This window comes from Eumetopias jubatus, unplaced genomic scaffold (assembly GCF_037043125.1).
Source record: "Eumetopias jubatus isolate StellerSeaLion01/CBP00866 unplaced genomic scaffold, mEumJub1_p1.0 scaffold_13, whole genome shotgun sequence".
In the NCBI taxonomy this organism is placed as follows: domain Eukaryota; kingdom Metazoa; phylum Chordata; class Mammalia; order Carnivora; family Otariidae; genus Eumetopias; species Eumetopias jubatus.
Genome location: NW_028274819.1, coordinates 56,478,672 through 56,499,074, shown reverse-complemented (window position 1 = coordinate 56,499,074; position 20,403 = coordinate 56,478,672). Strand labels below are relative to the sequence as shown.

Genomic DNA, 20,403 nt, shown 5'->3' with positions numbered 1-20,403 from the left:
TCATACAGGGCAGCAGAGAGAGTGTCATCCTCACCGACCTCCCCCCCCCCCCCCCCCCCCCCGCCCCAGCATTCAGTTATGCGCAGTCTCTCCTGGGCTGCTTGTTGGCTGCAGCGAAACCAAAATGTTCTCTGGACTACCACCTGGCCTCACAGCCTTGCATGGGGGTGTATTCATTGTGGTTTCACAAGTGGGGAAACTGAGGTTCTGAGAAAAGTGACACCCCTAGTGTCACAGCCCCCAGATCTGAGCCCCCCGTTTCCTCATCTGCAAAATGGGGACGATAGGATGCGCCGCCTTGTGTGGTTGAGAGTGTGGACTGAGACACTGAAGCACTGTAGGGTCTGCACACCGTACGTGCCCCCCCCGCCACAGGGTTGCGGAGGCACCCGTTGTTATTTCCGTGTGGCTGCCTTGATGAGGACAGCCGCCCAGACCAGGCACGTGTGCAGAGGTTCGGGCTGTCCAGTGTTGGGGGAGCTGGGAGAGCTCTGTGGGAAGGTCAGGTTGGGGAGGCAGCCACCCCCAGAGGCAGCACAGCACTGGGGCTGAGCACCAGGTCCTGAGTCGGGTGGGGGGCGGGTGGGGGCAGGTTTGGGAGTTTGGTGTTCCTATCCAGCGTCCTCGTTTGTAAAATGAGAGGGTGGGATGGCTGTGCTGTGGGGACCCTGCCCTCTCCAGGACCCTGTGGTCAGTAGCCCCTTCCCCTCAGGCCTGTGGTGTGGACTATGAAGTCAAAGCCTTCTGTGCCGAGAACCTGGAGGAGAAGATCCACAAGCGGTGAGGAGGGCGCAGCTTCTGCTGGGTGTGTGGGCTGCCTGCCAGCTGGGGAGGGAGACTGGGCCAGCAAAGTCTGAAGAAGAGATAAGTAACAATACGTGGAAGTGTGCAAGGAGGGGCCGCACATTCCAGCCTCAGGAACTCTGAGAAGGGCACTCTGGAAGGCTGGCCAGTCATGGAAGGTTTCTTGGGGCAGGTGGCTCAATGGCCCTGGCTCAGGCCTCAGCGTTTCTCCTTTTACACGGCCGTACCTGCCCCCTCCATCTCCCTGCCTCTAGGCTTGCCCCGCCAGACTGCATGTCGTTTTATTTTGGGAAGAAACAAAATTCAGATAGTTTTTAACAGTGAGCAAGATTTTTCCCAGCCATCCTGGATACCCCCACTTCCCATTTCTCCTCCTGGGAGGCCATTAGCAGCCGGTGGTTGGGGCTGGCTGGAGGCAGGGGTGGTGATGGGATCAGTGGAAGCTTCTAAGCAAGGGAGGGAAGTGGAGTTCCTGGGGAGAGTTAGGGGGAGGGTCAGCCCACATGTCTGAGAAGGTCACATTCTCCTGGAGACGCAGAGCCCTGGGCAGACAGGCCAGGTTAGCAGCCAGAAACAGCTGGCCCTGACTTCTGAGATGGACTGCCCAGCTCTGCTCTCATGCCTGCTCCTCCTCAAGGCAGGCCCTGCCCTTCCTCCTGGCGAGGCTGGCCTCAGCCTCCCAGCTCTGATGCTCGCTGCACCCCCAGGCCGAAATCCTCCCGGAGGCTGGCTGAGGGAGGGTGCTGCAATTTCTTAGGGAGTGAGCTGAGTTTGCCACCTGGTGGCTGACGAGTGTATTGCAGGCATCTCCATCTCCAGCAGGGCCAACTCTAGGGTGTGGGGAGATAGGACCCTCCCTTGCTTTTCTGTCTTCCTTTTCTTCTTAAGACCTGAGACCAGGGGGAAGAAGTGGGGGGGGGGGAGCTTTTGAAGGAGGCCTGACCAAAGCAAGGAAGAGAAACAACACTGAGGGCCACTGCCTTCGCCCCACCCCAGTGGAACATTTTAAGTCTACACCAAATTACTACTAATAATGATATAGCAACTATCATTTATCAAGGGCCTATTAAGGAGCAGACACTATTCAGAGTGATGAACATGTAGGAGCTAATTTAATCCTCTCAGCAACCCTGGGAGGGAGGTGTTAGTATTGTTAACCGTTTTACAGATGAGGAAACTGAGACCCAGAGGGGAATTTACTCAAGGGCGTGTAGTTAGTAAGGGGAGAGCTAAGGCCTTAAGCGGGGCTGTCGGGTTCCAGGGAGTGGAACGGGCTGCCGGGACACCCAGCACGCCACAGACACTGCCTTGCCGGGTCCCACGCCTCCCAATCTTGTGTCCTCGTCTCCTCCCTGAGCCCCTGTCACCTTCATTGGGCCCCGTCTCATCTCTTGGCCTCCATCTGTGCACTGGGTCTCTGTCCTCTTCCCTGACCTGCATCCCTCTGAATGAACCCCCTCACTGAACCCCGTCACCTCTCTGAGCCCCCACTTCTTCACAGGGCCCCTCCGCGTATTTTGATCGAAGAGGTATTTGGAAGGCATTTGTTATGTGGCAGGCACTGTCAGAGGTGGTGAGAACACAGCAGTGAACAATGGAGATAAAGTTTTCTCTCCTTAAGGAGCTTACCACTATTGAGTAACCTCAGGGATGCAGGCAGTGAAACATAGTCTCTTTCTTGCTATCCTGCTGGCTGCCAAGACACAGACCCAGTGAAGAACCGCCACGGGGGAGTTTGGCTCTGATGGGGTGGGAGTTCAGGCCAGGAGAAGATCAAGTGAGCTGATCCAGGAAGGTTTCCTGGAAGAGGAGGTATCTAGCTGGGCCCTGAAGAAGGAAGCGAGTGAGGGTCAAAGTGGGAAGAGGGTATTGGCAGGTGAGGGCCCGGTGCAAGCGAAGCTGCAGAGACAGGACTAGATAGACCATCAAGGTGACAGTGAGGACATGGGGGTGGCTGCAGACACAGTGGGGGAGGATGGGGTGGGGCCAGGTGGTGACAAGGCCCCTGTGTCCACCTCTACAGTTTAGACTGGATTTGAAGGCCATGGAGAGCCATGGCTGTCTCCTCAGCAGGAAAGGGAGGATTACAAGGGAAGGGCATGGAGGCAGGTGACTCTGGCTATCTTTTGCTCTGCCCATCTCTATTAGGAATTCCGTGCGCCTGGTTATCAGGAAGGTTCAGTATGCCCCGGAGAGGCCTGGCCCCCAGCCCACAGCTGAGACCACCAGGCAGTTCCTCATGTCGGACAAGCCCTTGCACCTAGAGGCTTCCCTGGATAAGGAGGTAGGAGGCTTGGACTTGGCAGGGGGGTGGGGGCTGCTCTCTGGGGGCTAGGACCTCCCTGCCAGCTCTCTTATGGTCGCTAGGGCTCCTGGGGTAGGAGCTTCTGCCCCCAGTCCTAAGACCATAGGGTTCAGGGAATCTGAGACCTCCCTTGAGGGATCTGGGAAGCCTTGGGGGCCAAAAGGAGTGGCAAAGTGGGGCATGAGCCTGAAGGATGCGATCGACTTAGGAGTCAGTGTACCTCCTGAAGGGACGTGGGTCCTGGCCATCTTCCTGCACCCCTGGCCCCCTTTGAAGTGTGGGCATGCCTCTGTCTCTGGGGACAGCTGAGGGTAAGTGCCAGCGGCAAGAGGATTCAGAGCCTGTTCCCTCAGTGAGCCGGCCAGCCCTTCCCCACCTTTCTCCTGCTTCTTCCAGACCCTCTTGAGTCTAGAATTCCTGGCATCCAGAGCCAACAGGGACTCGGCACGCCACCTAGTCCAAGTCCTTCATTGAACAAGGGGGGAGACCGAGGCTTAGGTAACCTGTCCTAAGGTTAGGTCCTTAGGTCCTGCTGCTCTCATCCTTTTCATCTTTGTTATTACTATTGTTGTCATTATTTCTGGTGACCAGGTCAGGACTAGAGCCCAGGAATATCACCTTCTAATTCAGTTATCTTTCAAAATCCCACCAAGGCACTGGTCTAACGTGCCCAGTGCCTTAGCATCAGTGGGAAGTGGCTGAGGAACTTGAGGCCAATGTCAGAGTGGCCAAAGTCTGGGGAACCCCAAGAGATAGGGTGTGGGGCCTCTTCTCCCTCCATCTAGAGCCTTAGTACCCTCCGGTCCAACCCTTCTCCCTTCTTCTGCCTCCCAGATCTATTACCACGGAGAACCCATCAGCGTTAATGTCCATGTCACCAACAACACCAACAAGACAGTGAAGAAAATCAAGATCTCGGGTACCCTGGGCAGAGGGCCAACCCAGGGGACGGGCAAGAAGGAGTTCTGCCAAGGGTTGGGGGTAGCTGAAGGCTCTCCCCTTGTTAACAGCCTTGTGGATAACTACTGGCCTGCAGGGAAGCCCCGGGGCCTCCTCTAAGCCAAAAGGGAAGTCTTTTGAGGCTAGTAACACAGGCTGCTCATTGGTCAGGTAATGAGTTTACTGTGCAAGCCGTCTACTCTTAGGTTCCTTGGGTTCTGGGCAAAGCTGTCCCTAAGGGAGAGTTTTGGTAATGGAAGAGAATGGGTGTGTTTGGGCTACCCTTTGAGTGGCAGATGGGGGTGGTCTCTTGAAGAATCCCCCAGTGCACTCTGGCCATTCCCGGGGCTGAACATCCCCAACTCGAGGGAGCCTGGGATGCGTGGGAGTGGGGGCCGAAGGCTCACACCACGTTGTCTCCCTCTTCCTCCCAGTGCGCCAGTATGCGGACATCTGCCTTTTTAACACAGCCCAGTACAAGTGCCCTGTGGCCATGGAAGAGGCCGAGTAAGTGAGCACAAGCCCAGCCGTGGATGTGTGGGACTGGGTGGGGAAAAGAGAAGCCCTGGTTGCAGTTAGAGATGCACATGGTTCTTTTCCTCCTGGCGGAGGGCTGGGCCTCAGACTTCCTGGCCACTCACGGTAGATGATCCCAAACAGCCTTTTAGAAAACATCCGCTTGCTTTAGATACAAGGAAATGCACACTGCAGTCAAGGGAAAGACCCGCTCAAACTAGAATGACAGAATGAGAGCTAATGAATCGAAGGGGACCAGGGTCATAATTACACTGTGCTGGAAACCTAGATTAAAGAGCAGACTTTGCTCTAAGCTTCCTGGCAGCCTAGGCAAAGAGGGTAAGGCACTAGGTACATAGCTTTTCTTGGCTGATAAAAAATAATTCAGCTCATTGGGTAAAAAGGGTTGTATGTGCAAAGGTAGAGAGTAATTATATTTATAAAATCTAGGTTTGAGGGTAGCTACTGTGGTTGAGCATGGAATTTTTGTCTCGAGTTTGTTAGCAGCTAAGGTGAGAGAAGAGATTCTCACCTAAAGGAAGTAGATGCTCCCGTTAGAAGACATATCTGTTGTTGTTGTTGTTTTTTTTTTCCCTGGCCCTGCCTCCTTTTGGGAGGCAAGTGCATTTGGTGTAATCTTTCATGTGTACATGTTTATGGACATCTAATAGCACTCGGTATTTTGGAAAGTTACAAATGTGTTTTTGGTGTTACTCTGTGGTCTCTGAGCTGTTCTGGCTGGGCTGGGGGTGACGGCTGGGGGGTTGGCTCTGGGGCATGTTTCCACACCCGCCTCCCTTCTTCCCAGTGACACCGTGGCTCCCAGTTCCACCTTCTGCAAGGTCTACACACTCACCCCCTTCCTGGCCAACAACCGAGAGAAGCGGGGCCTTGCCCTGGATGGAAAGCTCAAGCATGAAGACACGAACCTGGCCTCCAGCACCCTGTGAGGACCCACCCGCCCTCCTCCCTGCCCCCCAGGGGGTCCACACCCACCTTTCCCACCAGTGCCAGTCCATGTGGTGGTCACCGTCTCCGCAAGCATGGTCCCTGGCCCATCCTCAGGAGCTTAAACTATAGGGGAACTGTCCCCTTACTCTCACCGCTATCGAGGGCTGACCCAGAGAGCCAGATGGGTGCCTAGACCCAGCTCCCTCTGTCAGTGCTGGGCTCTGCTGGCTTGACCAGGGGAGGGCAACCCGGAGGGGCTTCCTGCGGGAGGCAGCAGCTCCTGACCTAGTGTCTTGAGTCAGATGGGGTGTGTCCCTGAGGCAGAGCAAGGCTGGAAGGAAAGGAGTGGCTTCGGCGGGAAAGGATGAATCAGGAGGTGGATGGGGAGTCTGGGGAGATGTGGACAGTGAGCTGGGCTAAGCCAGATGTTGGTGTGCCCCTTAAAGGGATCCCTGGGCCATATGATCACTCCTGCCTCATGTCATCACTGACTCGGAGGCTACCCTGCCCTCTTGGAGACCTGGGGTGTGGGGAACTGGTCTCACCCTACCTGCTGAGGTCTGACCCTTCGGTGGGGCTTTGGCCTGCCTCTGCAGCACCCCTGCCCCTGACTCCCCACGTGGACCCTGTCTCCGGCACACGGTTGTTCACAGGCGCGCTAGCCACTTGCCTCCAAGCCTTTGCCCTCTTCTTCCACCCTGGCTCAAATCCTACCTGTCTTCAAGACTTGGTTGAGGGGCCACCTCCTGCAGGGTCTTCCCCAGTACCTCCTCCCCTGCCTTGCCAACCGTCCTCTCCCTCTCTGGTCTCCCTGTCTAGCCCTTTGTGCCCCACGGGTTGCTGAGTAGTGGGAGAGGCAGCATCCATCCATCCGTCCAAGGGTAGAAAGAGTGCACCCCTCCCCAAGCTGCTGGGACTCAGGCCCAGGGAAGAAAGGGGCTTATCAGGTGTGCCCGGCAAGTGAATTTCATGGCCAGATAGGGGACCCAGGGCTCCAGGTTCCCACCCACTCAGGGCAAAGCTTCCCATTCTCATATTCTGGGCTCCGTTTGCACCTGGTGGCTGAGTGGCCTAGGAGAGGGACGGATGGCCACTGCCCCCACTGCACCCCACCCCTGCCGTGTCTCTTCCACCCAGCGATCATCCGTGAACCGGTTTCCCTATGTCACGTTGCAGGTTGAGGGAAGGAGCCAACCGGGAGATCCTGGGCATCATTGTTTCCTACAAAGTGAAAGTGAAGCTGGTGGTATCTCGGGGCGGGTGAGTGTTCTAGCCCAGCCCAAGACTCCTAAGTGCAGAAGGGGTGTCCCAGAACACCCGCAGCCCACTGCCCCATTCTGCCTGTTTGCTGGGCCTTTTTAGCTGCATCCACCAAGAGGGTAAACCAAGCTTGAGGACTTCCCGTTCCTTCTCTTCCTCCTTCATGTTCCTTTTCCTCCTCCTCCACCCTCTGTCCCTCGCCCACTTCAGAGGCTCTTGATCCCTCCTCTGCCCTTTCCATGTCTCTCTCTCTCTCTCCACCCCTCCTCGTTTTCCCTGTCCCTGTCTGGGCACGTGGGGTTGTTGCGGGGGGCAAGCTTCCTCAGAATCTATGCTGTGGGGTCTCCAGAGGGTTCTGTCCCCTCATCATGCCCATGCTGATCTGCTGAGGAAATGGCTAAAAGGGGCTCAGAATCTCAGAGCTGGATTAGGGGTGTTCTGAATTTTCCCACTTTACAGATGGGGAAGCAGAGGCCCAAACCGTTCTCCAAACATTTCCTGAAATCTCCTCCCCTAACCTCAGGTCATCGGCTGGGTGCTAGGGTCACTGCAGTGGACCAGACATACTCCCTCCTCGGAGCATAGTCTGGGAGGGGGCTCAGAACAGCTTTTCCCCACAGATGGGGCCTGCATGTTGTCATAAACCTAGAATTCGGATTTCTAATTTGTCACAGGGCTTTTTGTCTGACTCATAAATGTCTATGAAAAGATTTGCAAGCTAATAGCATTAGACTGACTGCATATTATAGCACATCTCAGAATTACAAATCCCAAATCCCGTGTCCTGTGACTCTGCAGGACCCACAGTCTGCCTCGAGCTCTTCCTTGAGGAATCCTTGGTGAATCCCAAATTGATTTCTCTTGCCATCAGAGAGGCCTCCCCAGTGCAGGCCGCACAGGGCTCAACTGTCCTGTCTCCTTTGCAGAGGAGGATCCCGGGGGCTCAGCGAGGTGTCCTGTGAGGGGGTTTGGCTGAACTGGGTCTGGATTTCAGTCCCCCAGGCAAGGCTAATGCCATTTTTCTGTATCTCTGAATGAGAGGTCACAGCCACACAGAGGTGGGTGGGAGCTCATCTCAGGGTCTGTCCTACCCCTGCGGGCAGGGAGGCGGTAAATGAACATGATTTCTGTTTTCTTCCTCTCTGAACTCTCTCCTGACCACCTCTCCCGCCTCCTCTGACCCACCCAGCCTGTTGGGAGACCTTGCATCCAGGTAAAGCCCCTCCCTTCAACCTGATCCACCCACCTTCCTGAAAGGTCCAGAGACCACTGGGCTTACCGTCCAGAATTGTAGGGCACTGGGTTGGAAGTCTTAGCAGTCACTTTCGATGGCCAGGCTCAGGCATATATGTGCTGGGACTAGAATCCTCTCCAGAGGGACTAGGGAGATGCAGTTGCTCCTTTAAATAAACCTTGCCCCGTTCTTCCGTCCCACCCAAGTGACAGGAACCTTTGCAGACAACAAAGTTAGCTTCCTAGATCTGGGGGAATAGCCCCCCCCAAGTCTGCTGTTTTGGAGAAATGCAGGCTTCGTGGCTTCCAGACTTGTACACTAATGAGAATTAACTGCTGGCCATGTGTTGCTAGGGAGAGGTCCTGCGGAGATCTGCTCTTGTACTCAAGGTACTTTGTAGCCAGCTGGATCGATGCACCTTCCAAAACAGGCTCGGCAACCCCGTGCAGTGGTTTTGCCTCCTCCTGTCACAAGGTGGCAGTAGTGTTCATCCCGAGAAATCGGGCTATTTGGGGAGGTGAAATTAATTCAATTGAGTTCATCAGTTCAATATAATTCAGTAAAGATTTCCGGAATCCAGATTTGTGCCCAGCCTTGTGCTGCAATGCTGAGGTCCCAGGGAAGAATCAGACCTACCCCTGCCCTTGATCACTCATGGCCTGCTGGAAGGTTAATGTCCCGATTCTTCCATCCATATGCTGTATGGTTTTCACAAAGGTTGGCAAACTCATTCTTCCCTTCTGTTAGCTTACTCTTCCAAGTGAACCTGGAAAAGCAATCCCCTTTGCAGGCAAAAAGCAAAAAGCAAAAAAAAAAAAAAAAAGTGGGGGGGCCAAATTGTTTCAATAACCTACGAATAATCCCATGTCCCCATTGAGGGGAAGTAAAGATTGATTCTTGCAGGTACAAGTTTCACAGTTCAATCAAACCTTTTACCTACATCATCTCCTAGAAGTTAAGTACTGTTATCCCCATTTTGCAGATGAGCTCAGTGAGACCTGAGGATGTAAAAGTGTCCCCCCAGACAGTGCTGGGCCTGGCAACAGACCTTTCTGGTAGCACAGCCTCTGTCCCTGCCTGCTCTTTTCTCCTCTCCCTTCGTCCCTGCCACCTGGGCCCCGGGCAGCAAGTCCGTAAGATGAGGTTGTGTCTGAAGGTGCTCACAGTTGGCAGGGCTTCACCCCGAGCTGAGAGGAGGAGCTTTCGTGGCTGCTTCTCTAGGAGTGGAGAGCAGACGATGGGTAGGAATCACCTCCTCAATTCAGAGCTGTTGTCACTCAGTGGTTGAGGATGTGAATTATGGAGTCAGAATCCTATCTCTCACTTCCCATTAATGGTTGTGTGGCCTTGTGTAATATATTTTTCCTCCTTGTGCCTCAGTTTCCGAGTCTGTACATATGGTATAATAATGGGATTGTTGTGGAGATTAAACAAGCTACTCTAGAATAGTCCTTAGCACGGAGTCAGCACCACGGGTCTGCTCTTGTTATTATTTTGCTCGTCAGGGCCAGGGGGAAGGAAGTCCTGGTCAGAGCACTGGCCTGTGTCAGCACCTCCCCTGTTCTTCCCCACCACCCAGACCCTCCATCCCTACGGGGCTTCAAGGAAGGCTCTAAGCACAATGTGGATAGCCCTGGGGCCTGCCTCATACAACTTGAATTTGATTAAAATGACCTTGGCAGTTCATCATCCAGATGGCAGGGGGCTAGGGCCCCTTGGAGCACTTTTACAAGAGGCTCATGGGGATGTTGGGAGGTGGGACTGAGTAGGGGGAGGGGGAAAGGGCAGGAAGGAAGCCTGGAAGGCCAGTGTTAGGGAAGGCTGGGCTGGCTGTGGTGGTTTGAGGCCTGCGAGGGCCCAGGGCACCTCTGGAACCACCAATGTGCAGACTGCCCTGGGCAATTCTTTTCCCACCCCATGCTTCCTCTCAGCTCATGAGAATCCAGGGATCCTTATCAGGAAAAGGGAGGTTTCCATTTCTTTTGGGAGGCAGCAGAAAAGTCTTCTAATTCAACTCCTAGAGGAAGTAAGGTTCAGGGAGTGGCAGAACTGGGGCCTGAGTCCAGATTCCCTGCCTCAACTGAGAGCTACCTCCTCTGACCCTCCCCAATCCTCAAACTGATAGGGCATTGAGTCTTCTAGCCTGAGACTGAGCTTGAGGCTCACTGGGTCTGGGTCTTGTTTCAGTGACGTGGCTGTGGAACTGCCCTTCACCCTAATGCACCCCAAGCCCAAAGAGGAACCCCCACATCGTGAAGGTAAGCAGGATCTGCGGGTCACTGGAGTGGGAGTTTCCAGGTTGCTGACCCCATTCTCCACCAGCTGCTGTCTCTCCCCATCACCCCATCTCACTCTGGGTGAGCCTTCAGCCCAGGGTCACTCTTTTTCCTCAGCACTCCAGGGTCTTTTGTGAGGCCCAACTCCTCTATTTGCATCTGACTCCCCCAAGAGACGGAGAGGTCTGACTCCTTTCTCCGTGGGGAGGGAGGCTGGGAGTGGAGGGAACCCACGGGCCATGCTTGGAGCTGTTGTCTTGCATCCAGGCATAGGGGAAGGGGCTGCACAGATCAGATGGCCCCTGGACACGTCTTAATGATTTTTCATTAAGTGATACCAGATTGGTCATATTTCCATAAGTCTAAGACTGTTTGAGTTGAAAGAGACAACACTATAGTCTGTACCACAAAGAAAGAAAAATGTTCCCACAATTAAACGACGAAATCCCATTGATTATAAAACATACCCAAGTTCAGAGATGTGCAAGTGAAAAAAAAAATAATGGTTGTCTTAACACTAAATGAAAGTCATGTATTTAAGGAAAAAATCTGAGTCATGCAGGAAACATGCCAAAGGAGCAGGGTCCAGAGTTTTTTCTGTTCTTCTGGAACTGTTACGGGCCTCTGGGGCCTCCTTGGACCCTCCCTGGACTCTCCTTCCTGCCTTTAGGATGATTTGGGGGTGTTTTCAAGATCAGGGACCAACCCTTCTTCCCCACTGCCCTTCTTCCTTAGCCCTCCCCATCTTAGTTTGGTTGCCCTAGGGTAGGGACCTGTGCCCACCTGCCCCCATGCCCACTCCCCACTAACCCACGGGCGTCCGCCCACCCTGTGTTTAGTTCCAGAGAACGAGGCGCCAGTAGATACCAATCTCATAGAACTTGACACAAAGTAAGCCAAACCCTGCCTGCAGACGTTTGGGGGGCGGGGGGCTGGGGCAGGGCAGGGCGGGGTGATGGGATCATTTGCATATATGCTTATTAACCCCTGAGGAGCAGCTGGTCTAACCCGTTGCTGAGAGCTGCCTCTGCTCACCTCTTCAGCAACCCGCTTGCCTGCATGTGACTTGAAGGACCCTCCGTGCCCGTTCCTCTTCCTCCTGCCTTGGTGGGGTCTGTCTTCCTCCCTCGTCCTTGCACGTCCGTCCGTCAGTCCGTTCGTCCATCCACAGTGCCTGCTCAGCTCTCACAGGGCTGGTTCGGTTCGGGGCCCTGGGCTGGGCTCTCCTGCCCTGCCTGCGCCCAGCCAGTGGAATCAGGCTGTGGGGTGGGAAAGGTTCTGGGGTTGTTGCTTCTGACTCCTGAGGACTGATGCGGATTTCCCTGAGGTCAGGCCCCCATCACCTCACCGGATAGTGGCCAGAGGGGGAGGACCTAGGCTGACTTCATGAACCACCTCCAGAGCCAAGCAGCTTTCTCTCTCCAGCTCCAAATGCACCCTTTCCTTGTCCCCCAGGAGATATGTGGGATGTGGAGTCGCAAGTCATCCCATGAGGATACCTCATGGGGCTGGCTGAATTCTGTGGGGCGGGGGACTTGGGTGGGCCTAAGTGTACATGTTATATGATAGAACAGAACTCACTGTTCTTAGAAGAAGTCCTTCATCCTGAAACCCCACTCAGGCACCCCCTCTCCCCACCTACCCTTCCTCTGCCCCACTATTCAGGTTTGCTGCCCCCAGACCCCCTCCTATCCAAGATCCCTCAGGGTGGAGTGAGCTGACAGCTCCCTGGAGAAAGGGCATTCATGGTTTTCTCTTCCGCTAAGCCAAGCCCACACCGTCCTGTGCAGAAACAGGAATGCTTCCTGAGGGCGGTTCTTTGGTTGGGTGCTTAGGGTTTCTTGGCCCAGTTCTGGGGGATTCAGAATATGCTGTGAAACTACTGGTGGGCTGGTCTCCAGTAGTAGGACTGAGTTCTTCCTCTGGCCCCAGCCCAGCTCCACTGCACCTCCATCCCTGTTTGATATCTCCCCCACCCCCAAATCCTCAAGAACTGGGTCACTTTCCAGCCCTTAGGCATGAGCGTCAAACTCGTGCATCCCTCTGGGTATTTCCACAACTAGCTGGAGTCCGGATGCGACCAGTCCCACTGTCACCGAAGGGCATCTAGATGTGCCGGCCTGGCAGGCCTTTCTGTCCACGGTCAACCCCGGGGGCCGGCCTCCGAGTCCGAGTCCCATCTGACACCCTCTGGATCGGCCTGCGCTCCCTGCCTGGCAAACACACCCCGTTTTCCTTGTCTTTCCCACCAGCGATGACGACATCGTGTTTGAGGACTTTGCCCGCCAGAGACTGCAAGGCATGAAGGATGACAAGGAGGAGGAGGAGAATGGTACTGGCTCGCCACAGCTCCACGACAGATAGACTGGGGCCGGCCCTCCCTCCGGGCAGCTCCAGAGCCGCGCTCGTGCACTAGGATGCTTATTTGTCTTCTTCCTGCCCTCATTCCCCCTCCCCCTTATCCTTCTAGTTCCTACCAGGGGGCACCCAGCAGTCTTCCAGGTCACGGTGGTGAACCTCTGGCCTCGGGGCTGGCCCCACATCGCCATGCCCGCAGGGCCCCAGGGATCACCTTCCCCCCTTACCCCTTTCACGGGTCACTCCTCCAGCCCCTTCCCTTTCCCTGCTGACCCCCAGAAAGGCCATCTGGGCTCTGGCCTTGGGATTTGGCTTGGGATGGGGAGCAGAACGGGGAGGGTGGGGCAGAGGGCTCAAGACGCATGAGAGGGTGCCCGCGGCCCCAGGTGGCTGGCAAGCTCTGGCAGCTGAAAGATCATTGCGCTGAGGGCCGCCCTCTTCTGGCCGGGAGGGGCACACCTGTGGATAGATTCTCAATACCTTTTTGCAGTCTGGACCCACCAAACGCCTGTCCCCTTCCACCCCTCCGTCACCATCCTGCGTCCCTCTGTGTCTGGCAGTGACATTAGTGAAGGCTCACAGACCCCAGGAGTAGAGAAAAGCCACTACACTGACATTCTTACCAGCAGTTACCGAGTCTGAGGCAAGCTGTACGAACAAGCCCAAGTCTAATTCAGTCCTATCAGGATGTAACATCCTAGCTACCTTGTATCTAATGTGTGTGTCCTATCTATACACACGCAGAGAGAGAGAAGGGAGGGGTCTTCACAAAGCGCCAACTGGCTGCACAGTGAGCCTGAGCTCCTGGGAACGGGGGAGGGTTCCTGAAGGGTGGCTCTGAGAGATGGGGGTTGGGAGCAAGAAGATGAGCGTCTGCTCTGTTCCCTCCTCTGCAGAGTTAACAGCAATCAGTGGTCCCCCGAGAAGTCAGGCTGGAGGTCCAGATGGGGCTGGGGACAACGCTACCCTACTACCTCCCCTCACAGTTCTCCAGGGCTGAGCTGGGCTGGCCCTGCAGGCTGGGAGAGCCTGCTCGAGGCCAGCATGCCCACAGTCAAAGGACCTCCTGCCCCAGGAGGTGGCATGGCCTATCAAGATGCCCTCCCCTAAAAGGAAGGGGGCTGCTGGGTAGCAGGGAACCCTTCATCTCCTTGGGGAGTTAATGACCCCCTAGTAGCTCCCAGTGTCATGGATACCCAGTACCCATTGGCTGGTGTTGGTGTGATTGGGACCTGGGGCATTTTTAGGCAACGGGGCAGGCAGATGATGAGGTAGAAAGTGATAAAAGGTATTCGTTCTTGTCTGCCCAATTACTCTGTGACCTTAGGCAAGTTCCTTTCTCTCTCTCGGCCTCAGTTCTTCACCTAGAAGACCAAAGGGTTTGACCAGATGATCACAAAGGGACCTCCCAGCTCTGGCCTCCAAGAACTTGTAAGCCTTAGAGCTGCTGGTATGACGGGTGGAGCCAGATCCAGACCATTGACTCTGGTCTGTCTGCCTCCAGAGGTGATTCACTGAGCCCCAGAGGTAGCAGGGCCATGGAGAGCTCCTAACCCACCCCTTCCCAGGACCTTCTTGGGCCGCTGGAGGGTCATCTGATGTCAAGCTGCGGCCGTAGCTAGCATATGCTGCTGGACCATGGGGCTCGAGTATTCTAGAAGACCAAGTTTGGATTTGCTTACAACAGGGCTTTGGGTACCTCACAGCTCTCTGTGGAGGCAGACCCCCTAAGATTCACCTTATACCCAAGCAAATATATTGCTTAGCAGGGCAAGGGGATCTCTCCTCCATCCCTGCTTCCTTTTATCTCTGTCTCATACTTGCCTGAAAAAGGAGACGACAAAATATTATGGGGTCTTCACCCTTTTCAGTCCAGCCCCTCCTGGGGTGGGCTGGGTAACCATTATCCATGGCGAGAGTACCTAGTTCACAAGCCTGGCACTGCACCCCAGCCCTTCCCCTTCTGAGATCTCATGAAGCTGCGATTCTAGGGAGCCCTACCCCGTGTCAGGCTCAAGTCAGCTTGTGGCAGCCATGCTCTCCTGGCCAGCTCTGGGGTCCTAGCTGTGGGTGCCCTGGGCATCCAGCCCCTACCAGGGCTTGCTGGCAGTTCACACCTCAATGGACAGCTGAAGAGTTGACGAAGGGCTGGAACATATGCCAAGCATATGCCCTCCAGTGTCTTCCTCTGGAACATTTAAGGCTGGTATGAGACCCTTTAGGATTTGGGGGGATCACTACCCTAACAGACCAGCTTCTTCCTCCATCCCTCACCTGTGCACACGAAAGATTTGTCAGCCTGGTTTCTGGCTTCTTCACCTCAACACCACACTCACCCTTTTGGGTTTATCCCAGTGTTTGACTGAAATTTCTCCAGCTGCAGGAAGCATCATAGCCCCATCTAGACTTTTGCTCTTTGGGCCCAGGGCTGCAGAAGGGCAGCCCCTGTCCCCAGGAAGCTCCTGGTCAGGTGAAAGTTCTAGGGGGAAGGAATGGGGACCATTGCATTCAGGGCTCCTCGGCTCCTGCTAGTCCATATAGTGCCTTGATGTGAAGTAGAAACAGTGCCCCTTCCAGGTGGGTTCAGTCCATGTTAGAAGGCACTGCTTTGAGAATGGCGCACAGGCTGGAGTTCAGCCCCACTTGCCCCAGCCAGGTGCAGCACAGGCCAGTGTTTTCCTTGGGCCTCTTCCTGAGGGAAAGACCCAGATCTTCTTTCAAAGCTTCCGGTTGGCTCCAGACCCCACTCCACCGGCAGTCCCCCAGCCATGACGCAGTTCTCCTGTGCAGGGCCCCTCTCCATCTGGAGTCAGCCTGCCCGGGGCCAGGTGAGACCTTGGAGTGAAATTGGGGATGAAGGAGCCCCACCGGGCCCCAGCCACCAGTCCACAGTGTTGGCTCTGTGCTGACCCCACAGCTCCGCACTGGTACCTTCCAGTGGCCCATGTGGGTGGCCTAGAGAGATCGGCCGGGGCAGGTGGGAGAAGCATAGCGCTGGGTGAAAACCTTACAGGCAGAGGCCAGCTGGGCTTCCTCAGCTTTCCAACCATGAGAAGAAGGGTGAAGTCCCATGAAGAGAAGGGTTGAATTATTCGGTCGGACTCCATGGGCTGCCTCAGCCTCAAAGCACAGACGGCGAGGGTGGGCACACCGGGTTGGGGGGCTGTTGCTTCAGCTGCTCGGCTTGTTGCTGACAAGCTGGTTCCCACATGGTGCCATGGAAAGCATGCTGGCCTGGAAGCATAGTGTCTCTAGCCCGGTTGTCACCAACCAGCTGAGTAGCTGTAAGTGAGCAAGTCACTCAACCTCTTGGGCTCAGTTTCCCTAACTAGAAAACGAGACTGTAATCTCTTCCCCACCTGACTCAAGGACTCTGAAGCCCAGATGAGATGAAAGTCAGCTCTGTAGGTTGCAGATGGCTGCACAGGCAGTAGCCCAGGGTCACACAGGAAGGTCACCGCAGGCTGCGTCCTCCCGCCAGTCACCTCTTGCCCCCTTCTCACTTAGGCAGACGTCAGCCAGGAGGAGATGCAGTCCGTTTGGCTTTGAAAATGTGGACATTGCTTAGGAATGCCTTGCCCACAGATAGTGAGTGGTCCCAGTGATCATGACAGAGAGACATACCATGGATATTGCCAGTGATGGGGCTGGGGGGGGGGCATCCTGGGCCCTCCCAGGCCTGGTGCCACCCCCATCTCCTGTCTTTCAGATCCCACAGAGGCCAGGAAGCTCCTGGTCAGGTGAAAGTTCTAAGGGGAAGGAATGGGGGCCATTGCATTCAGGGCTCCTTGGCTGCTGCTAGGCCCCCCCCCCCACCAGTGGCTCTGATCCCAGATTACGGAGAGCCACTCACCTCCAGGCCCAGGGAGGGCTGAGCCACTATTCCATCAAAGAACCCCATGGGTGAGTTAGACTAGGAATTGTCCTTCTAAGTAGAAGGCCCCCTCCAGGATTGGCACAGCCGCCAATGCTCCTTGGTGATACCTGGAAGGGATTTGGGCCCAGGGGCAACCCAGGCCCGTTCCCCTGAGAGCTGACCCGTTCGTTCCCCATGGTTCCAGCGCCCCACAAAGGCAGCCTCTCCTACCAGTGACTGGGGACTGGACGTCCTCCAGCAATCCCAGAGGAAGGCATTGGCCCCAGTCTTGGTCTCGCAGGCACAGGCCTATGTCTGTTCTGATGTTTTTCTCTTTTTAAAGTCAACAAGGACCAAAACAGACTCTCCTAACCCTCACGCACAAGCCTGCATTGAGCAGTCTGATGGCATTTTGCCACCCCCATCCATGCAGGTCCATCGCTTCTGTCCTCCCTCCAGGACTGAAATGGCCTACCTGTGGGGCAGGGTCCCCACCTCGTCCACTCCCCTGCAGAGTCCCTGCACAGTGGCTTTAATGAGAGGCCCATCGAAGGGGGAGCACCCCCGTAGCGCTCTCTCCCAACTCTTCACTCTGAAAGGGAAATCAAAGCACAGGTCCCCAGGACCCATGACCCATAGACACTCTGAAGCAGTGGTTTTCAAACCAGGTGCTGTGGAAACCCTGGGTTTCACAGAGCTTCACCAGGGGCTGCTAAGGTGGGACGATGGGGGTGGAGGCAAAGGCTAGGTCTCCAGCTCTCCCCCATCCCCACTTCCACCAGGACAACTCTGCTTTTATCTGTCTTGCCTCTTGAGGTTCCACCTTCAAACTTTTGAAGAAAAGCTTCTTCAAACCACCGATCTGAGGTTTGATCTTCAACCAGCAAGCACAGGTTCTCTTCTTGCTTTTCATGTTGGAATGGCTTTAGCATTCCAATACAAAGTGGCTTTGTATTGGACCTTGGGCTGCAGACCCAGGCCCAAGCATTTGCTTACACACACGTGCACACACACACACATGTACACATTTGATGGTTTTGTAGCTCACCCACCCTGAAGCTCTGGCCTGGGTTTGATTTGGGCAGGGGCCTGGTGCTCAGTGAGGAGGGGTCTTACCTTGATATCAGCCCATGCAGGGTGGGGGATGGTGGAGCAAGGAAATAGGCCCAGCCCCCACCCCAGGACTGGTGTCTGCACCCCACTTCCCTGATCCAGGCCTATGGGACACGTGATGGGAGAAGGAGGAACTAGACTTAGCTTCCTCTTTACATACAGCCAGATGGATGGACATCCAGGTTCTTACAAAAGAAATGTTGAGGGAGGATGTTATGACAGAAGTCCCTCCGTGAGGACACGGCCCCTCCAGAGACCTTTAAAGCAGCTGGTTTCCCTTGAGCAATTCTAATAGGCTTCCACTCCCACATGTGTGCCAAGCAAGTGTGCGGGCAACACAAAGATCCCTGAAGAGATGCTGGTCCTCCACCCACAGTCTCCCACAGTCTCTGCCAACCTGCCCCTCTGGCCGGGTCCCCCACCAGGCTGACTGAGGGGTGGCACATTGGTGAGACCTGGACCAGCCCTTGACACAGAATCCTGCCTGGGCCCCCCACTGAGGGCATTCTAGCTGAAAATGTGAGGCTCAGGGAACAACAGACCATGTGGCATGGGAGAAAGTGTTCTGTGTTCAGTCCGGCTATGCCTTTGGGAAGCCCACTGACCTCAGTTTCCCCATGTGTAAGATGGGGCTTGTGCCAGGCTCTGCCCACTTCACAGCTTACTGCAAGGAGAGGTCACGGGGGGGAGTATGATAGGTAGTGTCCTATGAGAGGTGGGAGCTGCACAAACTTGGGGTGTGGTCATGGCCTGCACTGCAGATCAGCAGAGCACTTGGGGGAATGAGTATGGGATGTGCTATCTTTCCGGGGCATCTCTGCTCAGTGTTAAGGTCTAGCCACAGACGCTAGGGGAGACCTGCCTCTTCCTACCCAATGGGAGCCAGCATTCAGCCTGGCACAGTGACTGTGGATCCTGGACGCAGGGAGTGACAGGTGGCTGGGACAGGTCTCCAGGTCTGTAGCCCTTCTGTTAAGTGATTATTTTGTGACACCCTCATTCCTGGGCCACCTGCCAGGTTTATCTGTTGTACTGTGGCATTCCTTATTATGTCAGATAAGTTATTACAGTTTATTCAACTCTAACAGGACAAATGAACAAGAGAACCATAAACAGGAGGCCATTAAAGGTCTTTTGTGACAGATGCTGGATGTGCATTCATTTCTGACTCATTAGCTCATGGCAAGACCTAGATCAGCAAACCCTGCCCTACTGCCTCAGAATATTGGACAGGACCTGGGGCTGGGTCAGGTGTTGTCTTCCCTTCTCTGTGGCCCCACCTCCAACCTGGTTTCTGCACCTCCTTCTGGAAACTGTCAAAGAGCCCCCCCTCCCCATGTACCAGTCTTCTGGCCTTGGGGAGGTTGCCAAACCTCACAGACGTCACTGGATCCGAGGACCCCCGGTTTGCTTCTCAGGTTAAAGCCATCCCATCTTCCCTTTGGCACCACCAACCACTCCAGCTGGAATCCTGCCCCAGTCTCAGCCCTGGGTCTTGCTCAGTTCTTATCTCCTGTTCTGCTGGGTCTCCCCGAAGTCACTTCACTTTGCCACGACTTACCCAATGCCTGTTCCAGAAGAACACATGGGAAGAGTGGGGATATATGTGAGGCAGATTCAAAGTTCTAAATGATAATGTGCTGCCTTAACACAAAAGGGGGATGCCAATGAATGTGAGGTGGCTTTCTCAAAAAATTGATTATGCAGGAAAAAGAACTTGTTTTTACATTCCTCTAAAATAATGTGTAACTTTAAGATCAAAGCATTGCCCTCCTGGTGGGCCAGAAGGTGGTCTCTTTCCTCTGATGCTCCCTTTAGGCCAGAGAAGGGTAGTGGGAAGACACATTTGAATCAGGAGGCTTCAGCTAAGGGCTCTCATTCTGCCTTCCCATGTGGTCTGTATCAGTCTGAGTCCAGGGAAATAGCCTCTTCCCATATTTCAGTAGCAGGGATTTTATTGATGAAACTGGTTATAATGTTGCGAGAGTTAAAAGGTCAAGTGCGGCGAAGGATGTGAGGCAACCCAGAGATTAGGTGTAACTGGAAACCGCTACCACCTGTAAGGTGGAAGGACAGGATAAGGGGTGACAGCCCCGAGGAACTAGGGACATGGAGGAAGGTATCTGAGCAATTCAGACCACAGGAGAAACGCGTCTGTTGCTGGGGATGCTCCCCAAAGCAGAGCGTGAGGAAAACGCCTCTCTTCCTGCCCCCTAACTTCATGCCCATGCCTACTCTTGGAACAATCTAATTAAAAGCAGATTTTCAAGGAATCCTGGGAAGGGTGCTTTGCCATGGTCGGTGCCCTGCAATACAGAGCAGAAGGTCAGGGGATTAGATCTGAGGCCAAATAGGCAAATCACCAGCTCTTCCTCAATCTTCTCATCCAAAAAATAAAAATAATCATATTGGCCTGGATACCACAATTGAGAAGGAGTGCCCTGACATCTAAACAGGGCACTCCCACGTAAATGTGGGAGAAGTATTTGTTTTTGAATCCAAACCCGATAGAACTGAATGGAGAAATATACAGATCCACAACACTCCTCTCTCAGTGATCAGTAGAGCAAGAAGACAGAAAATTAGTAAGGGTAGAGGAGACCTGAACAACATTATCAATTAACTTGACTTAATTGATATTAATAAAATATTTCACCTCAAAATAATAAAATGTGCATCATTTTTGAGTGCACATGGAACATTCACCAAGAAAGACCATTTTCTGGGCCTGAAAAATACCTTAACAAATTTAAAAGAATTTAAATAATAAAAAAAATATTTTCAGACCATA

General features: G+C 54.4%; 1 protein-coding gene across 4 annotated transcripts in view; it reads left to right on the top strand.

The window, feature by feature from the left end:
- The window catches only part of ARRB1 (arrestin beta 1), a 75,076-nt gene extending 56,322 nt beyond the window's left edge, over positions 1–18,754 (top strand). For 3 of the 4 annotated variants that reach the window (XM_088017999.1, XM_028115767.2, XM_028115771.2), the window contains exons 7-15: positions 713–780; positions 2,953–3,088; positions 3,944–4,028; positions 4,483–4,555; positions 5,373–5,510; positions 6,692–6,775; positions 10,197–10,267; positions 11,125–11,176; positions 12,538–18,754. In XM_088017999.1, coding sequence (XP_087874125.1) covers positions 713–780; positions 2,953–3,088; positions 3,944–4,028; positions 4,483–4,555; positions 5,373–5,510; positions 6,692–6,775; positions 10,197–10,267; positions 11,125–11,176; positions 12,538–12,649 — 819 coding nt within the window. In that variant the 3' untranslated portion in view covers positions 12,650–18,754. The remainder of the gene's footprint in view (positions 1–712; positions 781–2,952; positions 3,089–3,943; positions 4,029–4,482; positions 4,556–5,372; positions 5,511–6,691; positions 6,776–10,196; positions 10,268–11,124; positions 11,177–12,537) is intronic. The other variant, XM_028115772.2, reaches the window with a different exon arrangement.
- The last annotated feature ends 1,649 nt before the right edge of the window (positions 18,755–20,403 follow it).